Source organism: Perissodus microlepis, chromosome 11 (assembly GCF_051167445.1).
Source record: "Perissodus microlepis isolate ML-2025 ecotype Zambia chromosome 11, ASM5116744v1, whole genome shotgun sequence".
In the NCBI taxonomy this organism is placed as follows: domain Eukaryota; kingdom Metazoa; phylum Chordata; class Actinopteri; order Cichliformes; family Cichlidae; genus Perissodus; species Perissodus microlepis.
The window spans coordinates 7,702,726-7,725,259 of NC_140471.1; the positions used below are offsets into that span (position 1 = coordinate 7,702,726).

General features: G+C 38.9%; 2 protein-coding genes across 5 annotated transcripts in view; both read right to left on the minus strand.

The window, feature by feature from the left end:
• Positions 1–14,148, minus strand: part of vps13b (vacuolar protein sorting 13 homolog B) — a 298,568-nt gene extending 284,420 nt beyond the window's left edge. For all 3 annotated transcript variants that reach the window (XM_084942710.1, XM_084942712.1, XM_084942711.1), the window contains exons 1-3: positions 14,033–14,148; positions 12,864–13,022; positions 11,561–11,704 (exon numbers count right to left, since the gene is read on the minus strand). In XM_084942710.1, coding sequence (XP_084798836.1) covers positions 11,561–11,704; positions 12,864–13,010 — 291 coding nt within the window. In that variant the 5' untranslated portion in view covers positions 13,011–13,022; positions 14,033–14,148. The remainder of the gene's footprint in view (positions 1–11,560; positions 11,705–12,863; positions 13,023–14,032) is intronic.
• Positions 14,149–17,814: 3,666 nt separating this feature from the next.
• osr2 (odd-skipped related transciption factor 2) lies at positions 17,815–22,259 on the minus strand. Of its 2 annotated transcripts, none has more exons than XM_084942716.1 (4): positions 22,019–22,259; positions 19,257–19,940; positions 18,807–18,906; positions 17,815–18,423 (listed from the first exon to the last, which is right to left on the minus strand). In XM_084942716.1, the coding sequence occupies exons 2-4, from the start codon at positions 19,901–19,903 to the stop codon at positions 18,349–18,351; spliced, it is 822 nt and encodes a 273-aa protein (XP_084798842.1). In that variant the 5' UTR covers positions 19,904–19,940; positions 22,019–22,259; the 3' UTR covers positions 17,815–18,348. The 2 variants fall into 2 exon arrangements, with proteins under 2 accessions (XP_084798842.1, XP_084798841.1); XM_084942715.1 differs by having other exon boundaries at positions 17,815–18,505.
• Positions 22,260–22,534: the final 275 nt, after the last annotated feature.

Here is a 22,534-nt window from a genome sequence, read left to right on the forward strand (position 1 = left end):
TGTCAGGAAATTATGACCAAGTATCACAGTTTTATCTATATCTGCAACATACACCATGGAAAGTGTAATGCTGGGTCATTATTCATGCTGCATTTTTCTTCTCTTGCCCACACATGATAGGGGGCTGAACTTGCCATGGTAGAGGCTAGCTATACAGAAAGAATTCACTTAGTAAAAAACTGAAAACATGATTAGAAAAGGTTTTCTACTAAATAGGTTGCATATGTGATTTTAGTGGTTAAAATGCCATGTCATTAACGGGATCATCATTTGAATATTGAGTAAGGGTCTACTAAACTGAGCATGCACTCATCCTGAAACAGAGCACAGTTTGTGCAATATAGAAGTACACCCAAACATGAGGGTTACTGCTTTTAGTAACTTTTTCTCCCTGAAAGTGAAAAAATACCCATCTTAGTAGATTACATAAAGACAAAAAGACACACAACAAAAAAATAATGATCTAAAGATCTAAATGAAAGGGTACATTTCTTCTCTAAATTGCAATCACGTCTTACAGTCCTTTCTACATTTTAAAGCTTATAAAGCAAACAGAGTTCCAAAGTGCAATACAATATCATCTAGAGTTTTTCTAAGAGGACAGTACTAATGGATTGAACATTAGTCTTAATTGCATGGTAATCATTTCCCAAACTACAATATCAGTGGGAGCACGCAGCATATAACAAGCTGCATTGAGGGATTGCTCTAGCCCGGATGGCCTGAGAGCAGGGATTAAACTGTAGAGTAGCAGCATCCTGGCCAGTGTGTATTGATCACCACTTTGATTCACTGGAATCACAAAGCCACTGGCTTTAATTTTCCCCCCCAACTGCTTTCCTGTGTCTGAGGACTGTCTGTGGAGCAGAAGTAACCTCATCCCACCAGGAACACAGACCTCAAAGACAAAGCTATGGGCAATGCAGCTTTGGCTGACTCACAAGCAATGGTGGCAGGGGGGTAAGGTCTCTTTTTCTGGAATGACACACTTCTGCACTGCCATCTACAGATGCTTTGAATCACTTTGGAATGCTGAACAGAGATCAGTGCAATGGGTCACTCTCCATTAGAGACTTGAGCAAGGGGATAGACTAGTAGTGAGACAGTGTATGATTACTAACACATATTTAGCTTACCATTAAATACAGACCTACTGACAACAAAATTTCAGCATATGTAAACATTAAAGCTGCACATGAAACAAACCCTTCACCAGCTGTTTGCCTGCCAACATGCAGAATACAAAAAACCACTCTCAACTATGAACAAGTAGTTCTACTTGTTGTCAACAGACCCAGTGTCTCCTGCAGTATTTCAAATTTTTGCCAATCTAGTACAAATCATCAATACTTCATTGTTAAATCTATCTTCAACTACAAGAGAAAAATCAATAAACACAAGTTTGCAGAAAGCAGATTTATTGTATGTAAGTTTTCAGGTAGAGCTCACATAACAGCCTAACGATTTCTCTTGATTGCCATTACTGTACTGTCATATATACTGTCATTTTGAATGACAAAACAAACAGAGATCCTTTTTAACTAATCCCAAGCACATGCACTTGGCTATTCTTCTGTCCTTCAGTAGTTCTCCTTTTCTCTCATCAGAATGCATGCTGCAGCTTCCAACCTGCCTAAGGAGTCAACAGTGTGCCAACATTACTCCATCTTTTTATTATTTACAGTCATGGATGGGTTTTGTTACTGCTATAGGGGGTTAGATTGGAGGAAAATAGATTCTCCAAAGCTCTGTGTTTTTGTCCTCTGTCTCCTCAGTTCTGAAGACAAGGCCCCACTGAGCTGATGATCAGATGGATTTACGGTGCAATCTCTGAAAGCCATTTGCTCCTGCTAGCAGAGAATCAAAGGCAAGATTTCCGGATGGCATTGGAACAGAGATTACCCAGTTTGTGCTATCTGATTGCAAACTTCCACAAGCTGTTTCCTTTTACTTCTTTCAACTTTTCCTTTGTATCTTCTGACTTGTGAAATTTGAGTTGAATGACCAAATACACACTAGGTTTCATTCTGTCAGAGACCATGCAGTATGTACACTTAAGGTAAAACTACATTGGATTAAATGTTTTAAGTTTTATTTACGAATTCAATATAATCAGCAGATCCTTTAAGTGGTGTAAGTTGTGATGTGAAGGGGGTATGGATCAAAATTGATCCAGCACATCCCCCAATTCCCTGTCAGTAGGTTGCAGTTTGGAAATTCTTTGTTCACAGCTGATGGCAAGCAATTGACAAGCCTTGTCATTTCAGATATGATCTGACACAGTCATCACGGACTCAGTCACAAGTTTGGTTGTGCTCAAAGTTGATCAATTTTTATTTTTTTATCTGTTTTTACCCCTTCCCATTTCTCCAGCACCGTACACAATGGCTACATAAAGCTCCTCTGTACTAATCAACCAACCATTATCACACCTTGTTAAAAGATAGCAGTATTTTCTTCTTCTGTGAGTGGTCATACTGTTTTTATTAATCACTTTATAGGAAGTTCACAGTCTATCCACCCAAACAATAAAGTACAGGGTGGGCCATTTATATGGATACACCGTAATAACATGGGAATGGTTGGTGATATTAAAGTCCTGTTTGTGGCACATTAGTATATGTGAGGGGGCAAACTCCTCAAGATGGGTGGTGACCATGGTGGCCATTTAGAAGTCGGCCATCTTGGATACAACTTTTGTTTTTTCAAGTTTCAACGTAACTTTATTCTTTCATGAGTTATTTACAAGCTTCTCTTTGTTCACAGCCATTGACATGTCGAAGAGGTTAACACGTGAGGAGCGGATCGAAATTGTGTTGATATCTGGTGAACGCAGTAACCGGGTCATTGCAGCAGATTTCAATGCAAGACACCCTACGAGACCACCCATCTCCCATGCTACAGTTAGCAAACTGCTTGCTAAGTTTCGTGAAACTGGTTCAGTGTTGGATTTGCCAAAATGTGGACGCCCACAGCGTAGCACTCGCCGCATGTCACTGGAGAGTGGCATTAGTCGAACATCCCTTCGGCAAATATTAGCTACTCACAAATGGCACCCTTACAAACTCCAGCTACTGCAGCATCTCAACGAGGATGACCCAGATCGGCGCACAGAATTTGCAGAATGGGCAAAACAAACATTGGAACAGGACCCTCAGTTCACGCAGAAGATTTTGTTTAGTGATGAGGCAAACTTTTATGTGAATGGTGAAGTTAACAAACAAAACCACCGCTATTGGTCTGACACTAACCCACATTGGATGGATCCCTCCAAGACTGTTGGAACAACAAAAGTGATGGTTTGGTGTGGTATATGGGGTACAACGATAGTGGGTCCATTCTTCATCAATGGAAACCTCAAGGCCACTGGATATTTGAAATTGCTACATGATGATGTGTTTGCCTCTTTATGCACTGAAGCTGGCACGTTCCCTGAGTTTTTCCAGCAAAATGGTGCACCACCACATTATGGGTGCCAGGTCCGAGCATTCCTAGATGAACAGTTTCCTGGAAAGTGGATTAGTCGTCGTGGGCCAGTTGAATGGCCCCCAAGGTCTCCCGATCTGACCCCCTTAGACTTTTATCTTTGGGGTCATCTGAAGGCAATTGTCTATGGTGTGAAGATACGAGATGTGAAGCACCTGAAACTACGGATTCTGGATGCCTGTGCTGGCATTTCTCCTGCAGTGTTGCTGTCAGTGGGTGAAGAGGTGGGAGAAGGTTGCATTGACAATCCAACACAATGGGCAGCACATTGAACACATTTTATAGGTGGTCAGAAACTTGTAAATAACTCATGAAAGAATAAAGTTACGTTGAAACCAAGGACACAATTGTTTTTCTTGTGAAATTACCAATATGTTTGATGTGTCACATGGCCCTCTTCCTATTGAAAAAACAAAAGATGTATCCAAGATGGCCGACTTCTAAATGGCCACCATGGTCACCACCCATCTTGAGGAGTTTGCCCCCTCACATATACTAATGTGCCACAAACAGGACTTTAATATCACCAACCATTCCCATGTTATTACGGTGTATCCATATAAATGGCCCACCCTGTATAATTACAACAGACTGCTGCTTAGTTCAGTTCAAATCAGGTTTATGGATATAAGGCTAAATCACCACCATTGCCTCAAGGCACTTTTTATGGTAAGGTAAAAACTCTACAGTATTCTGGGAAAAAAAATCCTAACAATCAAACAACCCCTTATAAACAAGCACTTAGCAACAGTGGAAAAGAAAAACTCCCTTTAACAGGAAAAACCTCCCAACAAAACCAGGTTCAGGGAGGGGCTTTCCCCTCATTCCCTTCATCACCAACCAGTTGTGTATGGAAGGGAGGAGAGGGAGAAAAGAAGAAAGAGAAAAGAAAAAACAGTGAGTGTAGGTAGAGAGAAGACAACGATTTTATGGCATGCTGCAGTGGTGTATAAACACACAGGGAGTGAAAACAGGTGAGTAGAGAAGAATTGCTCATTACATGACACTGTATCACATGAAGTCACACAGCAGTCTGAGCCAATAGCAGCATAACTACTCTTGCTGCAGTTTTGGATAAACTGGAGGCTTTTTGGGGCACTTTTAGAATAATCTGAACTATCAGAAACAGGATGTTTCCGCGGACGGTAATCACGATCACTGAACTATCAGAAACAGGATGTTTCCGCGGACGGTAATCACGATCACTTTCTAGCACAACACCTGGAGCTAAGGGGACAAAACAATCGCATGAGTGCTGCTGTTTGACTGAGGAAGAATAAAGTAGTCGTGGTAAGCCAGTCACATGACCACTTAAAGACAAAGCAACAAGGTGATATATACCAGTTTTTAAATTGTGTTGATAGGCCACGTAAAACCAGAGTCATGATAAACAATATATACGCGGCGTTTTTTCCTCAATATTTTCGTCACTTTTACTGTCTAAGGACAGCGCAGCGAGCACTCTCTGCTTATGAGCAAAAAAACAAACAAAAAAAACAAAACGGGAAGTTTTAGGAGTGACGGAGAGAGAGAGAGAGAGAGCGAGCGAGAGAGAGAAAGACAGCAGAAAAAGAGAGAAAGAGAGAGAGCGAGTTTTGAGATGTGACGTTTAGCGTGTTTGGGGTGTGTAGTTAATGTGTTGTCTTGTGTAGTTAGTGTGTAGTGTTGTGTATAGTTTTGTGTTGTGTGTCAGAACAATGAGGCGACTGCTGTCTCCAGGTAGAAAACAGGAGTGACACACCTGCTGCTGTCAGACCTGCAGGTATCAGGCTGTGATGTTCTCCTTTATAGTGGACAGAAATTATTTTTTTGGAGTGGCACAAATAATTTGTGTGGCATCTTATTGAATGCAGAACAGCTGATTGTTCTGTAAATCGTTTGAAATGGTTATTCAAAAAAATCAAGGTAAAAGGTAAATAACTTTGTTGTTTGCAAAACTTGTGCATATGATTTTAAAATTGACAATTTATATTTGCATTTAAAGTTATGAAATATGATTCATTAAACATGTTTGTGGTTGTTACAGTAAAAATATAACTTTTTCTACTCTGATTTTATGTTTTTTGTCTGATTTTAGATCAATTGTGTTAATACAGTATGTCAAAATGAAAACATGACTGTAAATTCAGACACGTGAGGTTGTGCTGAAAAGGATGATACCAAACAAGGCAAAGTAAATCGTTTTTAAAGGTAAAATGTTGAGGGAAAATCAAAAGTAGTTTAAAATGGCCAATTATACCCTGGACCCCAGAGGGTTAAATGTTTTTTTAAAGTAACGCAATAGTTACTTTTCAAGTAATTAATTACTTTTAGAATATTGTAATTCAGTTACTAACTCAGTTACTTTTTTGAAGAAGTACCCGTAACTATAATTAATTACTTTTTCAAAGTAACTTGCCCAACACAGTCCATGACAAACTTGTACTTTGCATTTACATGAAAACCGAGAAGGAAACAGTTCATTAAATACTCCATTTGCATTTTGATAAATACTACCTAGCCTAATATTAAATAAAATACAGTGTAAGGTCTGTTATTTTCAACATCCAGATGAATATTAAAATCACCCATTAGATTTATTTTAATGCTGAACTGAGTATTAAATCAGATAAAAATCCTAAAGGTGTTGATTCATTGACACTAGTGTATTCACTCTACTGTAACCAGGTTTCAGTGAGGCAAATTAAGTCATATACTAGAGGGGACTTAGAAGAAAGCAAGTTAATGTTTATTTACCTACATTTAATTGTTTTGCTCCTTTGATACAGTTATATTTTTTCTGTCTTTATGATTTTCATAATTAAAATGTTTCTTGCTGGTTGGCTGCAATGTCATGGAACAGTGGATGTGGATGAAGTGCAAGGTGGTGCTGGAAGCCGTGGAGAAGCCAAGGCAAGCCAAGATAAAGATGCAGGTTTTCTTCAAGCACCTGATCCAGTGCTCTCTGATAGAGACTTGATGCTTCTCCTTAATGGAGGAAAGTCCTGTTCATCTCAGTTGCTAAATTTGTTGGCTGGCTGGATGTCCTGAGACTGTAGAATGGAATTAGGATATTTTCTTCTTAGTTTGTGCTCTTTCAAATCGTGGTCCAGGGCTCCATTCACTAGGGAGTGGAGCTCATCTGAGCCTTTGGTTTGGCACTCAGTATGCTCCATGGATCTGAAGCCCGGGATTGGGCTGGTCCTGGCTGTGCCACAGCAGAATTAAGGCTACACAAAGAAGTTGTAACAGACTATACATCCCAAATTTTCTACTTAAGAGTTTTCTGCATTCAACCCCTGGGTGGCAAGACCACACACACGGAAAGCAAAACTCCTCTACAGGTCACACCACTTTAAAACCTATTTTCACACTCAAAGATCAGGTATCACATCTATGTCTGCTCTTAAATATTCAAAACTCAAAGTAGCATGCCTTAGCTGAGTAGATATCAGATTTAGATTATGAAATACCAACTTGGGGATTTAAGAAGTCTTTAAAAAGGGGTTTCCTTATTCACATGTATTACCCATTATTTAGGAGAAAAGAGGTTTGGTTGTGTAAACCCTAAAAATAGTTTGGAAGGAATTTAACAGAAAAAAGGGCCTAGTTGGACCATATGCCAAACCAACAAGTCTCAGAGGCACCTCCCCAAATCATCTTGAGGCAATGCATCAATCAGAACCTCCACATCAGTGGCAAATGCACTCAGCGGCCATAAAACTCCCAGATCAAGCAGTGAGCTCAGCCAAAACCAGAAAGGCTCTCCTCAGTAAACCCAAGCCCTTATCTTTGTCTCATAAAAAATAAAGAGTGTCTGAGAATATTATGATCCACTGTAACTGCTGTCCAGCCAGTTTCTCTCTGTCTTTGCTGATCACACCTCATCTTTAACATCTGGAGCAGTTTACCAAATTGTCAAGAAGAAAATTCTATTTATACTTATAATTTTCCAACATTAAGTCAATGTTAAAAATATTACTTAAAAATATACAAACAAAAACAAAAAGTGCACATTAAATGATACCTCCTACTGAACTTGTGGTCATTATCAAAAGTAAAATGAACTAAATGCTCTCCATCAGACAAAACCCATTCCAATCCACCATATAAGAGCTGAAGTCCTTAGACTGACAACACTACCTAATGACAAGCACAGAGAAAATGTCCTGGAACAGTAATCCATTATTAGTTCCTTCTACTCTATTTCTTTTAAACAAACATGACATAAGACACTAATCTGTCCCTATCCACACTGTATATAGAGGGATAGATACTATGATCACTGTATTCCACTTTGCACCTCTTGACAGTTTTACATTAGTTTTAATCTGGAATGGGCTGCCATCAATCAGTTCACTCATATAAACTAACTCATTAGGCCACACTAAGTGGATCTTTGTTCAAGAACAAAGAAAGTAAAACTGACTTTCAAAAATACCCCATTTATACCCAAGACAATCTCTTGTCACATCTTTTGAGCTTTTTGGTATAAGCCACGGTTTAGTGTAATTTCACTTGAAAAAGTCAGTTCTAATAATTCAACTCATACCAAGTACAACCATTTCAACTTTTGCACTTAAAATGAAATTTAAAAAAAAAACTGAGATAAGTAGAACTTGCTAAAATTAATGTAAACTAAACAAAGATGGTAATAATCTAAAAATAAAGACACGTACTAAAGAAAGGAAGTGGATTTCTATGCAAACTTCAAAATGTGATTGCAGTGGACAATAACATATATATATATATATATATATATATATATATATATATATATAGAACTAAATGTATTTTGTCTGTAAACGACCTCTAGTTTGTAAAATGAATGTCAAAAACAAGTTGACAACATTTTTTCTATTACCATACTTTCTACTCTACAAGTCCTCATTACAGCTTATTTTAAGCAATTACACTGTCAGCAGGAGCTGTAATCTCCAACTGCTGCTAAACGCCAAAATTTCCACATTTGCTGGAAACTATAATTGTGAGCTGCTCTTAGTGCTTTGCAGATGGGTCCTATTGAGCAATCTGAACATCCCTAATATTACCCAGTTCCTCTCAAGGGGAAACACGAACATTAAAAAGGTCCAAATAATTCCGGTCAAATTACACCGGCCTTAATGAACTTCAAAAGATGTGTGGATGTTTTTACAGGCCGGGACTCAGGCTTTAACAGTAATTATGAAAACAAACCATATTAATGATATCATTTATCATTTCCACACTTTGGCCGCACGAGGCCCACCATAATGTTTCTGTCTCTACTGGACTACAGTTAAAATATTATAATTTCCATACACAGATCTACTTTATTCATTTCTTTTCAAAAATCCTGTGGACCATCACCCGAATTACATAAGAGTTTCAGTGAGAATGGTTATGGCCTATGTCAAAGTCCCTGCAAGCCTGCTACAACCTAGCCAAGGTCTAAGATGTGAATTAACATGAGATCTAGAGTATTTGCTAAAGGATTAAACACGTATTTCTGTGAGACCAGTGTTGCTGTCAGTCTACTGATGTTTAAGTTGTAATAAAGATAAAACAAAGGAAAGTACAATAATAACAACAACAACAGCAACTATTATTAATATTTTTAAGCAATATAAATGTAAAACATGAAAAGGAAGCTGGCTTCATTTTCTTGGCTTAAGAACACAGTAGTCAGCCTCCTGCCTCCTGCCAGTATAGGAGAAAACTGCAGTGGCTCATTTAAATTCCACATACTAGAAGGATTTCTGCTGTAAGTCTGGCTTTACTCCAAATTATGTCTCTTGGGTGTACATACCACTGAATAATTTGTCCAAATGTCATTTGCAATTCCCCAAAAATCTTTTCTTCACTGGAAGCTTTTAGAAAACATCTGTAACAAATACTTGTTTTGAGACCATAAGCATTACACCAGTACCGGTACTGGTACATGACCTTAAGCTGTGTACGAAGCATAAAGACAAAGTTTAAATTTCCACTGAACTAGAAACCTGATCGCATGAGCAGTAGCCACCTGCATACTATGATATTTACCATTAGTTCTAGGCAGCTCAAGCTCATGTGTTACAAATCTTTTTGCCGCAGTCTATATAATTAGCTGTAATTGACTTCCCTTGAAATGTGTTTCTTCTGGGACATCTGGCCTTGAAACTTCAACCTTCCCATAAAGGGCCGCACTGAGCTACACTTTCAATTTTTAAAGCTGCATGGGTGGCAAATTTAGAGCCAGACTTTGCTGTAAAAATAAATTTCAAAAATACCTCTCATAAAACATTCTTTAAAAAATGAAAATATTTGTAACTAAACCAAACAAAGCAATAGAAAAATATTCCCCTTAAGACAATTCCCCTTAGATTTATATCCGCAATGATGTAGGACAGAGCTTCAAGTCACACTTCTTACCGATACTTACTTTCTTACAGATTTAATATTATATTGACTACAAGGACAAAACCAAGCAGTTACAAAGGCTATTATTGTGCAATCAATCTGACAGAGATGCAAAAGACTATCAGCTTTTTCTGAATGTGATTCCAAGTCTTCTAAGTGTCACGAGAAATAGTCTTCACTGTTTGACAACAAAAACAGGACATGCTAAAAATGGAGGCAGCCAAGTAGTAAATAGCACTGGTCAAGTTAAAGAAAGTTGCCTCTTAATTTTGAGTTCCTTGAATTCTTCAGGTCAGTGGTCAATGAACCATCTCTCTCTTTTTTAAGAAAAATCATACTGAGTGAGATAGCTGTGCTTGTGTCAGGGAAAAATCATGAAACAAAATTCCTCAAAGCAATTACTAGTCGATACTTTATGATGGAATTAGGGATGCACTGATCTGGACTGTACTGGCCAATATTTGCCTTGCTTACTGCCATTGAAATACCAGCAGATAGGCTGATATTCAGCAATGGCAGTTACTGATTCCTATGTGTTGTATCCCATCAAAACTTTATTAAATTGTATGACTGAATGTGTAATAGTGTGATAAACAGCAGAAATGTATTCGCTTATTTAAAACGATAACTTCTTTGCTTTCCTGGCATCGACTATCCCAAAGCCTCACACATCAGTGCATCCCTAATTGTGGTAGTTTGGATGAAAATACACCTGCAGTCCCAAGATTGTGAAGTGTGTTGTTTCAGCTAAAACCAATAAAAGTTTTATATATGTATAAAAATTTATTGACATACAAAAAAAAAAAACTTACATTACTTATTGACTCACTTTATGAAGCAATATAAACAGCGATGACTAAATCACTTTTGTGTTACATGTTTATGTGTTTCCACAAAGATGCTAACAAACCAGCAGCAATCCAGCTCACCTCTACTTTATTTAACCAGTGAACAAAATTAAGAGCTGGCTGCTTAGTCTGGTTGCACATACATTCAGCTTGAGACCCACTCTGGGCTTTGGGATCTTTAGCAATACTTATCGTACTTCCAGTAAAGGAATATGCTGAGTTGTCCTGCTATGAATAAGCTATTTCCTGACAATCTCAAGCAGTGCAGTGCACGACCAAACAGTGGGTTATTTCTCCAAATTCATGGATTATTTCATCATTTTCTTGGTTTATAATGCAATGGCACACAATGTCACCACTCCCAAGCTGGCAACACAGTAAAGAGTGTTGCCAATTTATTCCCCAAAAGCATTTTACATCATTGTTTTGAATAGCAAACATATTTTGCGTCAGTGAGGCATCAGTTTGTTTGCTTCTGGTTTCTTGGTTTTCTTTTTTTTTCAATGCATTTTTCATTAGAGTAAATAAACATGAGTAAGAAAAGGAAAAACGCAACTGCTGCTTAGCTGTGTCAAATTAACATTCGATTTTACACAAAGTCAGAATTAAATAAGATGGTTTTAATTGTACAACAGAGTAAAGCCTGCTGCACTAAAAATGTCAGCATGTTTTTAAACAAAGGCCATTACGAAATTTCTTGGAAACACATGGAGAAAGGGAATGGGAAAGCTTAACTTTGGCATGAGGAGGACTCTCACATAAATAACAGGAAGATCTGGCTAGCCCTGTTTTGGCTGTGTATAGAATCAAGAATAACATCTTTCTCATACCAAAAAAAGAAAATGAAAAAAAAAAAAAAAACTAACCTGGGCGCCATCCCTTAGCTTCAGGATGCACTCCATGGTGTTGATGGTGATAACTACAGGCTCTGAGCCCAGCTTGGTCCAAGGTACATGGATACGTAGCTCATGGATATGACCACTCATGAATGTAAAAGGCAGTTTCAACTCCTGTGGATATAAAAGGAGTTACAAGAAAGAAAGGAAAAAAACAACAGCCAGCTAGAAATAAACAACACTAGAATAATATGGATAAAGGTGCCAATACAAGGTAGAGGCTTCGAGAACATTTTGAATCTTCATCCATCCACTTTCCAAACAGCACTTTGAAGCTAATATTTGTAGACGAGTAGATAGTAAAAACAATAGCTACAGATTACATACTGGTCACGCTTCTAACAATATAAGTCGGATATTTTCAGAGGCAGGCAAATCACTGTTCTGCATCTTGAACTACTCTGTGTGAGAATGAGTCCCATGAAACCAGACTGCCTACACACAGGCTTCACATGCTTTCTGTACAAGTCTGAGCCAAAAAATTAATAGCCAAACATTTTTCTGAGGGAAAAGCTGTCATGGATTTACAGTATGTCTGCTTTATAACCCCCACAATGTTTCACCAAATATTATATTAAGATGATCTCAGATTGCACATTTGAGAGGAGGTACTGTCCAAATGAAATGGAATAAAATAAATGCAAAGGTAGGACAATTTCCAAAGTTTTGACACAGCATTACAGACAAATCTCAATCCTAACACAATTCCCACTGTCGGATAGCTTGAAGCTGCTTCCAATAAGAACTTTCATCACAATCTCTTTGGGTTACGCAGTGTTTTGGTCTGCTCTTCAGCAGCAGTCAGAACCCACTCAAAAGAAAAGAAAATCCTTTTAACTGGTGGCAGATTGATCTAATCCAGACATGACATGAGTAAAAGAGAACACTGTCAAAATAACACTGCAGAGCAAAATATCAAAGTAAATCTGGTAAAATTCTTCTGAAATGACAGCAAGAAGATGCTGTTAGTGCCTGACTAAACAGCACTGTAGCGTTTTCTTTTACTCTAGTCAAGGCAATACAATGGAGAATAGCTGCAGACATAATATGGCAACTTTTTTGTAGGGTGTATGTGCCTGCATAACCAAGGTTTATAAACGAAACTCTACAATTTGTTTACAGTAAGTAAAATACAAAACTACATTCTGAATATATATGTAGGAAGTGGGCATTTATATTTTAAACCTCTGACTTAAATATTCCCATCATTTTAACCTCACGTCAGTTTTATAAAGAAAGGTTCAAAGCAAAAGCTGGATTTAACTTTTAGTACCTGCTCCAGTACATCCAACTTCAAGTCCAGCTTGCTCAGCACCACATCACCGCCCCACAGAGAGAGCTGCAGGTCAGATGGCTTCAGATTCTTGATGTACTTGTTTACATAGCTCATCAGGAGCGGTGTGACATAAGACTCCAACATCTTGTCCTTGTTCTGTGTACACAATGAACAAAACAAACAAAACAAAAAAAACATGGTAATATCATTTGACTGTGTTAACATCCTTTTGCCATTTTATATCTCAGTCACTAAACTAATAGTGCTCATTCTAAACTAATTACAAAGAATATGTATTTCTTAAGAGTGTTATTTTGATGTCATAGCCTAAAAGCACAGCTCTAATTAATAATTGTCATTTCTAAAGCAGAAGTAGTGTGCATGTTAGCTAAGTGGAATATGTCATAAAAATATATATAATAATATCATATTTATTATATGTATAAAGCCATAATTTAAGATATTGGCTATGCTTGAACATTTCTTTTTATGACAGGTCCAAACACAACATTATAACCTCTTATCCAACTTGCAAACTGTGGAAGTACTGGCCGCTTCACACAAACCTCAAGCTGTTTTTTGTTACAGTTCAACAAACTGATGTCAGAATTAACTGGCACTCCTAATGACATAAATACCATATTGGCATCCAATAACTAATCCAACTGTGCGTAATTTATAGAAAGGTTGTACAGGTTTTGGTTAATAAACTTAATTAGGTGTAAAGACAGTTCTAATTACGCTGACTTCTCACCAACGCAAATTTAACTAACCCTTCCGTAAATTATGAACATCAACTCTTCTACTTTTACGTATTTTAACCTTAAATGAAATTCACCGGAATGTCTAGCTTCCTTGCTAAAGTGCCTTCATTCCACATAACGGGGAAGCCCAGGAGCAATTATGTACTGCATTTGCAAATTAATTCCAATGTAACTAAAAATAACTTCAACAGCGACGCTATGTCGTATCTTATAGTAATACATTTAACTTACTGTGGAGCACTTAGCCAGGGAGGCTAGCTCTTTCCTCCTGTCATTTAAGTGATACACAACAGCAGCGAAGCAAAGAAGCTAGGCTAAGTGATTAGAAGAAGTCCCTATAACTTCGTTTCAGCTGGCTAAACTGGCTAGCCACAAGTCAAATAGAGAAAAGACTCTATTTACCTGACTCCCACTTGTATCCTGCTGGTTTTTGTTTAATTCTACGTTTAATAAAAGATGTTCATCCCGTTATCTAACGTTAGCCATATCGCCGAACTGCAAGAGTCGAAACGTCATCAGTAAACACCAACGCGGCTTCCGTATGCTTGGTGTTGCGTTTTTCAGTGGGAAATTTGCGTTTCGAAGGTAACTTTACATACACAACGTACAAACATAAGTAACTCAAGAGAAATTTCATTTGTGATTTGATCAGTTAACAGGCATTATCTTCTTCGGTTACAGCAACTCTGGATGTTTCCATGCCGTCAGATTTTGATATAACAAATACCTTTATTCCTATTAAAACGAAAGAGTGTGTACAAATCCAGACTCTCTAACAAGTACAGGAAGGGATCTCTTCGCATAATAATCGTCATCGCTTAAGCACGCCCCTACCCTTTTTATGGCAGCGGAAGCTCACCTTTGCCGAAAGAGAGATCGCGTGAACTTCACAGTGCTCAGCATAGTGAATGTGTATTCTTGATTATAATTTTCTATTATTTTTTTTGTTGTTGTTATAATGTAACAAAATGTTCTTATTTACCATCTTAGTCCATAAGAGTTTCAATTTCAACCTTCTGGGACCTAGGTCATTGCAAGTGAAAGTCAATGAAAGTGAATAGTGGAGACGATAAGAAAATTATGTTTGCATTTCACACAGGGAAACTGTGCAGATTTTAAGCATCTCATCATATATCTCAACTCTAAATATATCTCAACTGCCAGAGTAACACAGGCCTATATCTGGAGGTTAGGTGAAATATACCAACGCAGACACACTGTGACATGATAAATATCTTACATACTGGAATTTAAAATGAAGAAGAATATACTGAGGGCAACGAAAATATACTAAAATGTAAACCATTTCTGTCTTTCACGGATCTCGGTTTTTTTAGGGTCACTGGTTATTTTTCAGACATGAAACGTAATAATGTCAACGGACAACTGTATGAATTGCATAAAAGAACGGGTTAGACTCAACCTTTATCTCACTGTCACTTGAACACCTTTGCTGAGAAATGATCTTGCTAATTTGTGCGTCCAAGGAGTTCGTTGACAGATAAAATATTTCTTTTATTATTTTTTTAGTCGTAATGTTGAGTTATGTTGCTCCAGTGGTTAAGTAAGCAACCTTGTCATATTTAAAGTGAACAGCAGTCATAACATACAAGAAAAAAAATGCAAATTATAGCAGTTTTATAGCTTAAACAACAAAAATCCAACTTCGCCCTGCCGTCAGTATATTTCACGTCTTCAGTGGTTTGCTGAATATGTTTGCATGTTTGTTTGTTTGATTTATTTATTTAATCACCTATCTTTGAGATCAGACCATCATCTGTCTTTTTTTTCGTGATGAAACCTTTAAAAAATTGTCTTCCGCAGGCCGCACATAGGGTCAGAAGCACTGCAGATATGAGGTCTGGCCTGTAGTGGCCTGTAGTCCGGACAGTCTCTCGTCTGCTGTAAAGCTTCATGAGGATACAGTCCACATAAGTCGGTCAAGGATGACGATCGCCCTGTGACCGGCCACGCTTTGCCAACTATGCGTACGTGTGTCAGAGTCAAGTGGTCACCCACAGTTAATGTTACTATTCTGAAGTCCTTTCTGGCCAGGATGCTTTAAATTAATACAGAAAAATATCTGATATCAAGTTATCTCACTTCTTAGACCAGCAGGTTGAATCTGGAATCCAAAGGAAACCAGCGTACTGTGCCACAATCCAAGTCTTTAAAGCCAGAGATAAATTAGGAATCTTCTGTTGTTATTCTCCACGAATGATATGTTCCACGTAAACTGCCTTAATTAGTGGTTTTCCACTACAGCATTTCAGTTGAAGCTATCAAAGATTTATTTCGGGTTAAAAATAAAGGGTTTTTGCTAAATACTTACAGCAATACATGGATTAACTAAACAATTAATTAAACAATATTAAATAAATACTTCTTTAGAAAGGCTAAACGGCTTTGTTCAAGAACATATAAAATTTATATTTCCACTGAGGAGGACAAAAATGGCAGAAAATTACTTTCAAATTAAACTGCATATTGTAACAGATATTTTGCATTTATTCTTATTAGTCGGCTCCTGCATTATGTTACATCTGTTGTCGAGGCGTCAAAATGTTTCTTTTTTCATTTGTTTTTTTCTTGTTTATTAAAATGGATAACAATTTGTTTAATAAACGTTTATTTGTTAAACGTTTATTACAAATTCAAACAAATTATATTCAAATATATTCTATATATATATATATATATCAAACATTATTATTATTATTATTATTACATGACCTTTTTGTGTGTGTTTTTTTCATATTATATAGTTTTCAGATTGAATTTTTTTATGTTTTACTAATGAATTATGTTTTTATGTGATTGTCAAACAGCTCAAATACTTCCCCCCTTCTTTTTTACATTTTTTTATGAGCTCGCTGGAGACGTCGCACTTTGTTGTCTTTCCTTTTAGAAAATAATTAGGAAAATCCTAGCCCGCAGTGCGCAATAAAACGGGCCTTAGTTAATGGCCTTTCAGCAGCAATGAACGCACTTTTAAATCTCCTGATGTTATTGTAACCACTTGTTCCAGACCCTATTTTCGAGCCCATTAGAAATAAATGCTACTTTTTCGTGCAATTAATTGCACCGTAAGGTGAAAATCAAGTTTCAGGCGAGCAGTCAGTAGCCACCGCTGGCTCTTGAAACGGGGACACAAAGGGCCCGAAGGCCAGATAACACCGAGAGACACAGAGATGAGGAGAGAGTCAGAGGAGAGAATCTCGCTTTGACTTCACCAGATGATAAAAAAAAAAAAAAAAACACCCAATACATTATAGACGAGCTCGTCCGGTTACAGGCAGCAGGCTTGGTGGTTAATCAGTGGTCGGTCAAAGTTTAGTTGGATGAAATCCAGATCTTGGTGGGTTTTTCTGTGTATCTACGCAAAATTTAAACCACAGTGTAAATGAGTTCTTACAAAACGCTCTCCATTTTTGCTTGAGGCTATTTGTGGCTATTTGCCTCTGTATCTATGAAGCGCCTTGAGGCGACTTTTGTTGTGATTTGGCGCTATATAAACAAAATTGAATTGAATTGAATCATAAGGACCTGAGAAATAATCTTTGTATATATATTTTTTAATTCATAAAATTAGTCTATGGCGCATATAGGCCCAAAAATTAAACTAGGAGACTCACGTCAGGCCCATTAGACGTCATCAGCTGAGTGGTACAGGTGTTTTACATTTCGAATATGGCTCGGTAACACATCAGGTTCCTAAAAACATTTCTGAACCACCATCTGAGGACAGACGCAGACACACGGCTCCGCTCATCTGCGTGAAAATGCCTTCTTAGCGCTGATGGTTCCTTCTGCCGTTTTGCAGGTCACTTATGATGTCAGAGGTGATCTAGATAAAGACATGTGATATGGCCGCTAATGCGGCTAATATAATACTGATCAGCCTCTGTAGAGGACATGTAGCCTAAGATAATAATAGAGGCTAATAATTCTGAGACGTACAGACACTGAGAGGTGGTTGGCAGACAGTGCGTAATGACTGACCGTTACATGGTCATAACTTTTATTCGAAGAAAAATCATTGTAAACTTTATGATCAATTAGCACCCGCGATGGCACACAGGATTGTGCTTATGAAGTTATGCTCTTTTCCGGGAGCTAAAGACGTCCTCGGGGCTTTCTGTCATGTGGTGTTTCCTGCTAACTCCCTGCTAAAAAGCCCAACACGTCCGCCACATAAGCTCTCACTGCCCGCCGGCTGTAAACATACAGACTATTAACTTGATGACCATGGTAAAAGATTTCACCTAAATATTGCTTTTTGGGCTGTAACACTGTGTCCTCTGTTTCGTGGCAGTGAAAATGAGAAATAAAAACGGGGGGAAATCCAAATGTATCATGGAAATATTTATTTCTAAAATACAATTTAACATACTTTAAATTTATGACTGTTTTTTGACAACTTTACCATTTCAAGGTCAGAAAAAGAACATTAAAAAACACAACAACAACAACATGAGAAACAACATTATGTACATTTGATATTTACAGGTGGTGTGAAAGTTGGACATGGCACTGGCTCCGCTGTTGTTCCGCTTGAGGTGCAACCAAATCCCACTCTAAAACGTGCTGAAGTAAACATGTCCTCACTTGGAGATTGTCCTTGATCCAAAAGAAAAATGTCGCTGATTTGTCTTTCTGCATTTTGTCCATTGTTATTTTTGTTTCTCCAGGCTAGTAGTCCTGATGTGGGCTGTGCGTCAAACTGTGCCGTCGCAAGTCACAGTTGCGCCGAAACACCTTTCCGCAGCGGCCACAGCTGTAGGGCTTGATGTCTGTATGGGTGAGAAGGTGAGTTTTCAGGTTACTTCTTTGATTAAAGGTTCTTCCGCATGTGGGGCATTTGTGTGGAGATTCCTGTTTAGATTTAAAGCAAGCAAAGGATTATTGCCTTTAATTGGATAGAAGGTCTATCAGTTCAATCTTTCAATAATCTGATAAATCCACTGTCGTGTCAGATCTAATTTACTTGTTTGCATATTATTTTTTATTTTTATTGTATTGTTTTCTGTGGATCTCTGACTCACATTTATTTGTTTTTAATTTAGTGATAGGTTTTGTGAGGCTTTCTTTTTCCACCCCCATGCATGCAGTAGACAGGTGAATTATGATCAGAGAGTATCACACGTTAAAGGTCGCGTTAAGATTCTGAGCTTACCTGCATGTGTAAGGTTTTATGGACGGCTAGAGTTCGAGACTGACAGAATCCCTTCCCACATTCTTGACATTTGAACGGTTTTTCCTTGGAGTGGATGTATCTGTAAAACAGAAATGACACTTAATCAATGCCCGCTCATGCACGAAGTTACTTGTAAATGTTACAGAGCCCACAGTCACAGAGCCGAAAATCTCCACTGTGCAAGTTATGAATGTCCAACTTAATGCTGAAAAGTGCTTTAGCGCCCTCGTGGAGAAGTTTTAGGGAACAGGCCTGCTTGTATTTTATAGCACAAATTAAGGAATATAATTTTAATGGCCGGTTCTGGAGAGGCTATTAACTTAAATCGAGATATCTGAGACTTAAAATCACAAATCATCATTGCTGCTGGAAATTGCTGACCCCCTTGTCCTAACCCAGTGCGCATAATATCCCATAAATCCGTCTTACCTGTGGTCTCTGAGATGGTCTTGTCTTCTGAAAGCCTTGTGGCAAATGTCACAAGTATAGGGCCTCTCATCTGTGTGGGTCCTCTCGTGGATTAAGAGGTTGTAGGACTTGGTAAAATGCCTGCCGCAGAACTTACAAATAAATTCCTTTTTAGTCTTGGATGGTAGCCTGCCCCTGGTGGGTTTTCTGTCCGGGGACAGCTTGCTCAGCTCGGAGATGGTTCCCCCTAGTCCCGATGCCAGCTTTGCCAGGTCCGCAGCTTTCGGTGGGTCCTCCTGCGTGGCAGCGAGGGCCAGGTTCGCGAAGTCAAATCTCGGCCTGTCCTTTTGCAGCGAGGGGACGCCGTGCGCGACGGTGGCTTGCTTTGGATGGAATAACTGCGCCGCGGCGGTGAAGGGCAAAGCTGGGAAGGGAATCCGTGGGTCGACCAGACCCTGGGCGGCTGCCGTGATCGTCGACCTCAGTCCCTGCATGTGTGGGTAGCCAAGAGTCCAGTGGTTCATGTGCATGGTTTGCACGGCGCTGAGGCCGTACAGTCCCTGCAGCTGGTCAGCGGGGAAAGTGTTGACGGCCTGCAGGAAGGAGTAGTTTGTGAGCTGCAGGGCTGGGTGCAGGGGGATCGGAGCGTGCAGGGCTTTGCTCCCCATCTCGGCTCAGACCTCTGCAGAAGACACGGTGATAACCCTGAGAATGCAGAACACACCGAACAATAAGTGTTGTGTGTTAATCCCAAGAACTGGTTATTGTGTGGAAAGAAGAACAGAGAAAATGTGACGTCTCAGTTACCGGTTATGGTAGACTACTTAAATTCACCTGTTTGCATATACACAACTAAAAAGATTTTATTTTTTGAAATTGTAACTTTTCATTATTGTATTAAACTGATATAAATATGTCCTTTCGCAAAGGTGAATATACCCAGCCACCCCCTCTCCCCTTTAAACCTAATTTAGGCATATATATAATGAATTAGCTTAGTTTATTTTTTGCACCTGGTTCAACGCGAGGAAGCTGATGAATAAAACGCACAGGTTAATGCGCAGAAGGATTGTCCTATATTAGTCCTATATTAGCCTGTCCCGGCCTGCTTATAATATCTAAACCTCTGTTTTTCATAAGCGAAACCACTGAGGAAATGTAAAAACACAGTCGCCCCCCCTCCTCCCCCACCCGACACGGAGATGCGCTTCAAATCAAAATTTAGGAAACAAATCAGTCACCGAAAGTATAATTAAATCAAGTGGGTGTAAAACAACTCATGTGGCATCGATTAACACTGCAAATTGCAATTTCAGATCACTCTGAATGAAGCACTAAATCTCACAAGAGGTAATTAGAAAGCACAGCTTGGTGTGTGTGTGTTTTTTTTGAAGTTGCAGTTAGTATTTCGCAATAAAAAAAACAAAACAAACGTAAGCAGCCTGGATTTGTATTAGTCTGAAATTTAGACAGAAGAGATGAAATATGTTATTAATTGAAGGAGCAAAACATACACGCTGTCTGTCTCTGATGGAAATGCATGTGCTTTTCATTTTTATTTTGGAAGAGTTGATATTATAGGCACTTTTGTCCTTTTAAGGTTTTTAATGTAATATTTATCTATTTATTTATTTTTTTCCATATGAAGTTTTTCCCCCCTTCCCCTGGGCAAGGCAACATGGCAGCAAATGACCCCTGTGCATTTAACCTACATTTCAAAAGAATAATGTTTCCCTTAAACAAAAGCATAAGCGAGCTCCCTCCGCTGTTTAGGACAAATGAGGTGAGCTGACAGTATAAAAATTGGCTTGTGTCCGAGTTTGTGGGGATGACAAGTTATGTTTTCCCACACAGAAAAAAGAAGATCCACCGTAGAAGTTCAAGGCTCCAGATGGTGAACGCGGGACTGGCAATAGGCCAGTTGTGCTGACCTTTAGATATGATCAAGAAAAAGAAGAACAGCGAGCTGTGTTTAGATAGTAAAATACATCATTTAGGTATCTACACTTTTTCTTTTGTGACAGATCAAGCCAAATCATATTTTAACACAATATGTCAGAAGTCAGCCTGTCCTGAAACTGCCTCAGAGATTAAGCCATTATCCACACTTGCAGACTGTGAGTCTTGCGCGCACGGTAGTCAGGGTAGCTACTGGTCGCTTGTTTCGGTCAGGTCGTTGCCTTCAGCTCTTTCTGCCTCGCTTTCCCTCTCACCGATGGTGAGGGGTTAAATATAATTTCGCACAGGTGCAGCGTGAGACACCGCGAAGGCACTTGCTGTTCTTTGCCCAGGGAGTTCGTTCAGCTTGTTCTTGTTCTCACCTTTGGACTGCGCTTACACTTCGGGAGCAGCCAAGTGTCCGATCTTGTTCTTCGAGTCCTTGTAAGGTTCATTTTTTTAAAAGCTTTTCATGTGTTTATTTTTGGCAGAAGGCTTTACATTTCTATCAGTCGTGACAAGTCTTTACAAACGCGAAGATCACTGTTTGTTTTAGTAATGCTGCGCGCCGTGGACGGAGGCCAGCAATGTCAAAGCGTGAGTGAACTGTGACCTCAAGTTAGTTAGTAATATGACGAAACAACACTCCTGTCTAGAACACTTAAAAAAAAAAAGAAATGTTTGGTCATTAAAAGCTGATCACTTTCTAAGAGTCTTTGAGTCTTTGCTTTAAAGCCTAGACACTAAACTTTTTCTTTTCTTTTTTTTAAGATAACAACTTCTAATATGTTGGTTTGGTTCTCCTTCCTCAGACATAAATCCTACCCTGCCAAACAGAATCTTACCCCAATAAATAGCTGCCAAAGGTCCTGCGGTATGTCAGTAATCCACAGTAACTATAGAGGCGACGAGCTCCAATAAAGCGTCGCTAAAAGTTTTCCAAGATCCAAGTCCATGAAACTTTCATGTAGCCATGCAGCCAAGTCTGATGTCTCGGACTTTTGCAGAGATGTGACAAGTTGTGAAAAAATGTGGAAAGAGGCAAAGTTTGGAGGAGAGACAGCAGCAGCGTGTGAGTCCCGTCCGGAGCTGGGGCTGGAAGTGTGCGGTTCTTCACTTTTTAGTGCTCCAGGACTCTCGAGCGCTCAGCCCGCCCCCGACACGCCTCCACCCCCCTCCTCTATCATTAACTCCAATGTTCCCCTCTGTTTATTTGTGTTTGGATAGCAACTAAGGCTCCAGACCATAGTAGAGGAGCGTGCTCAGTTCGACCTGCCTCCTCTGACACCTCTCATATACCATCCAGCCAAGGCTGATAGCTTCTTTTGGAGGCATGTTTGGAAGCAGGGGGGGAAACCCTG

Bases quoted from the DNA above. Each gene is read 5' to 3' on its own strand.
- osr2 (XM_084942715.1), bottom strand. From the start codon at position 19,903: ATGGGGAGCAAAGCCCTGCACGCTCCGATCCCCCTGCACCCAGCCCTG. The intron at 18,907-19,256 runs GTAAGACGGATT...TCTGTTTTACAG, and splicing joins GACCATCTCAGAGACCACAG to ATACATCCACTCCAAGGAAA. The intron at 18,506-18,806 runs GTAAGCTCAGAA...AAATCTAAACAG, and splicing joins ATAAAACCTTACACATGCAG to GAATCTCCACACAAATGCCC.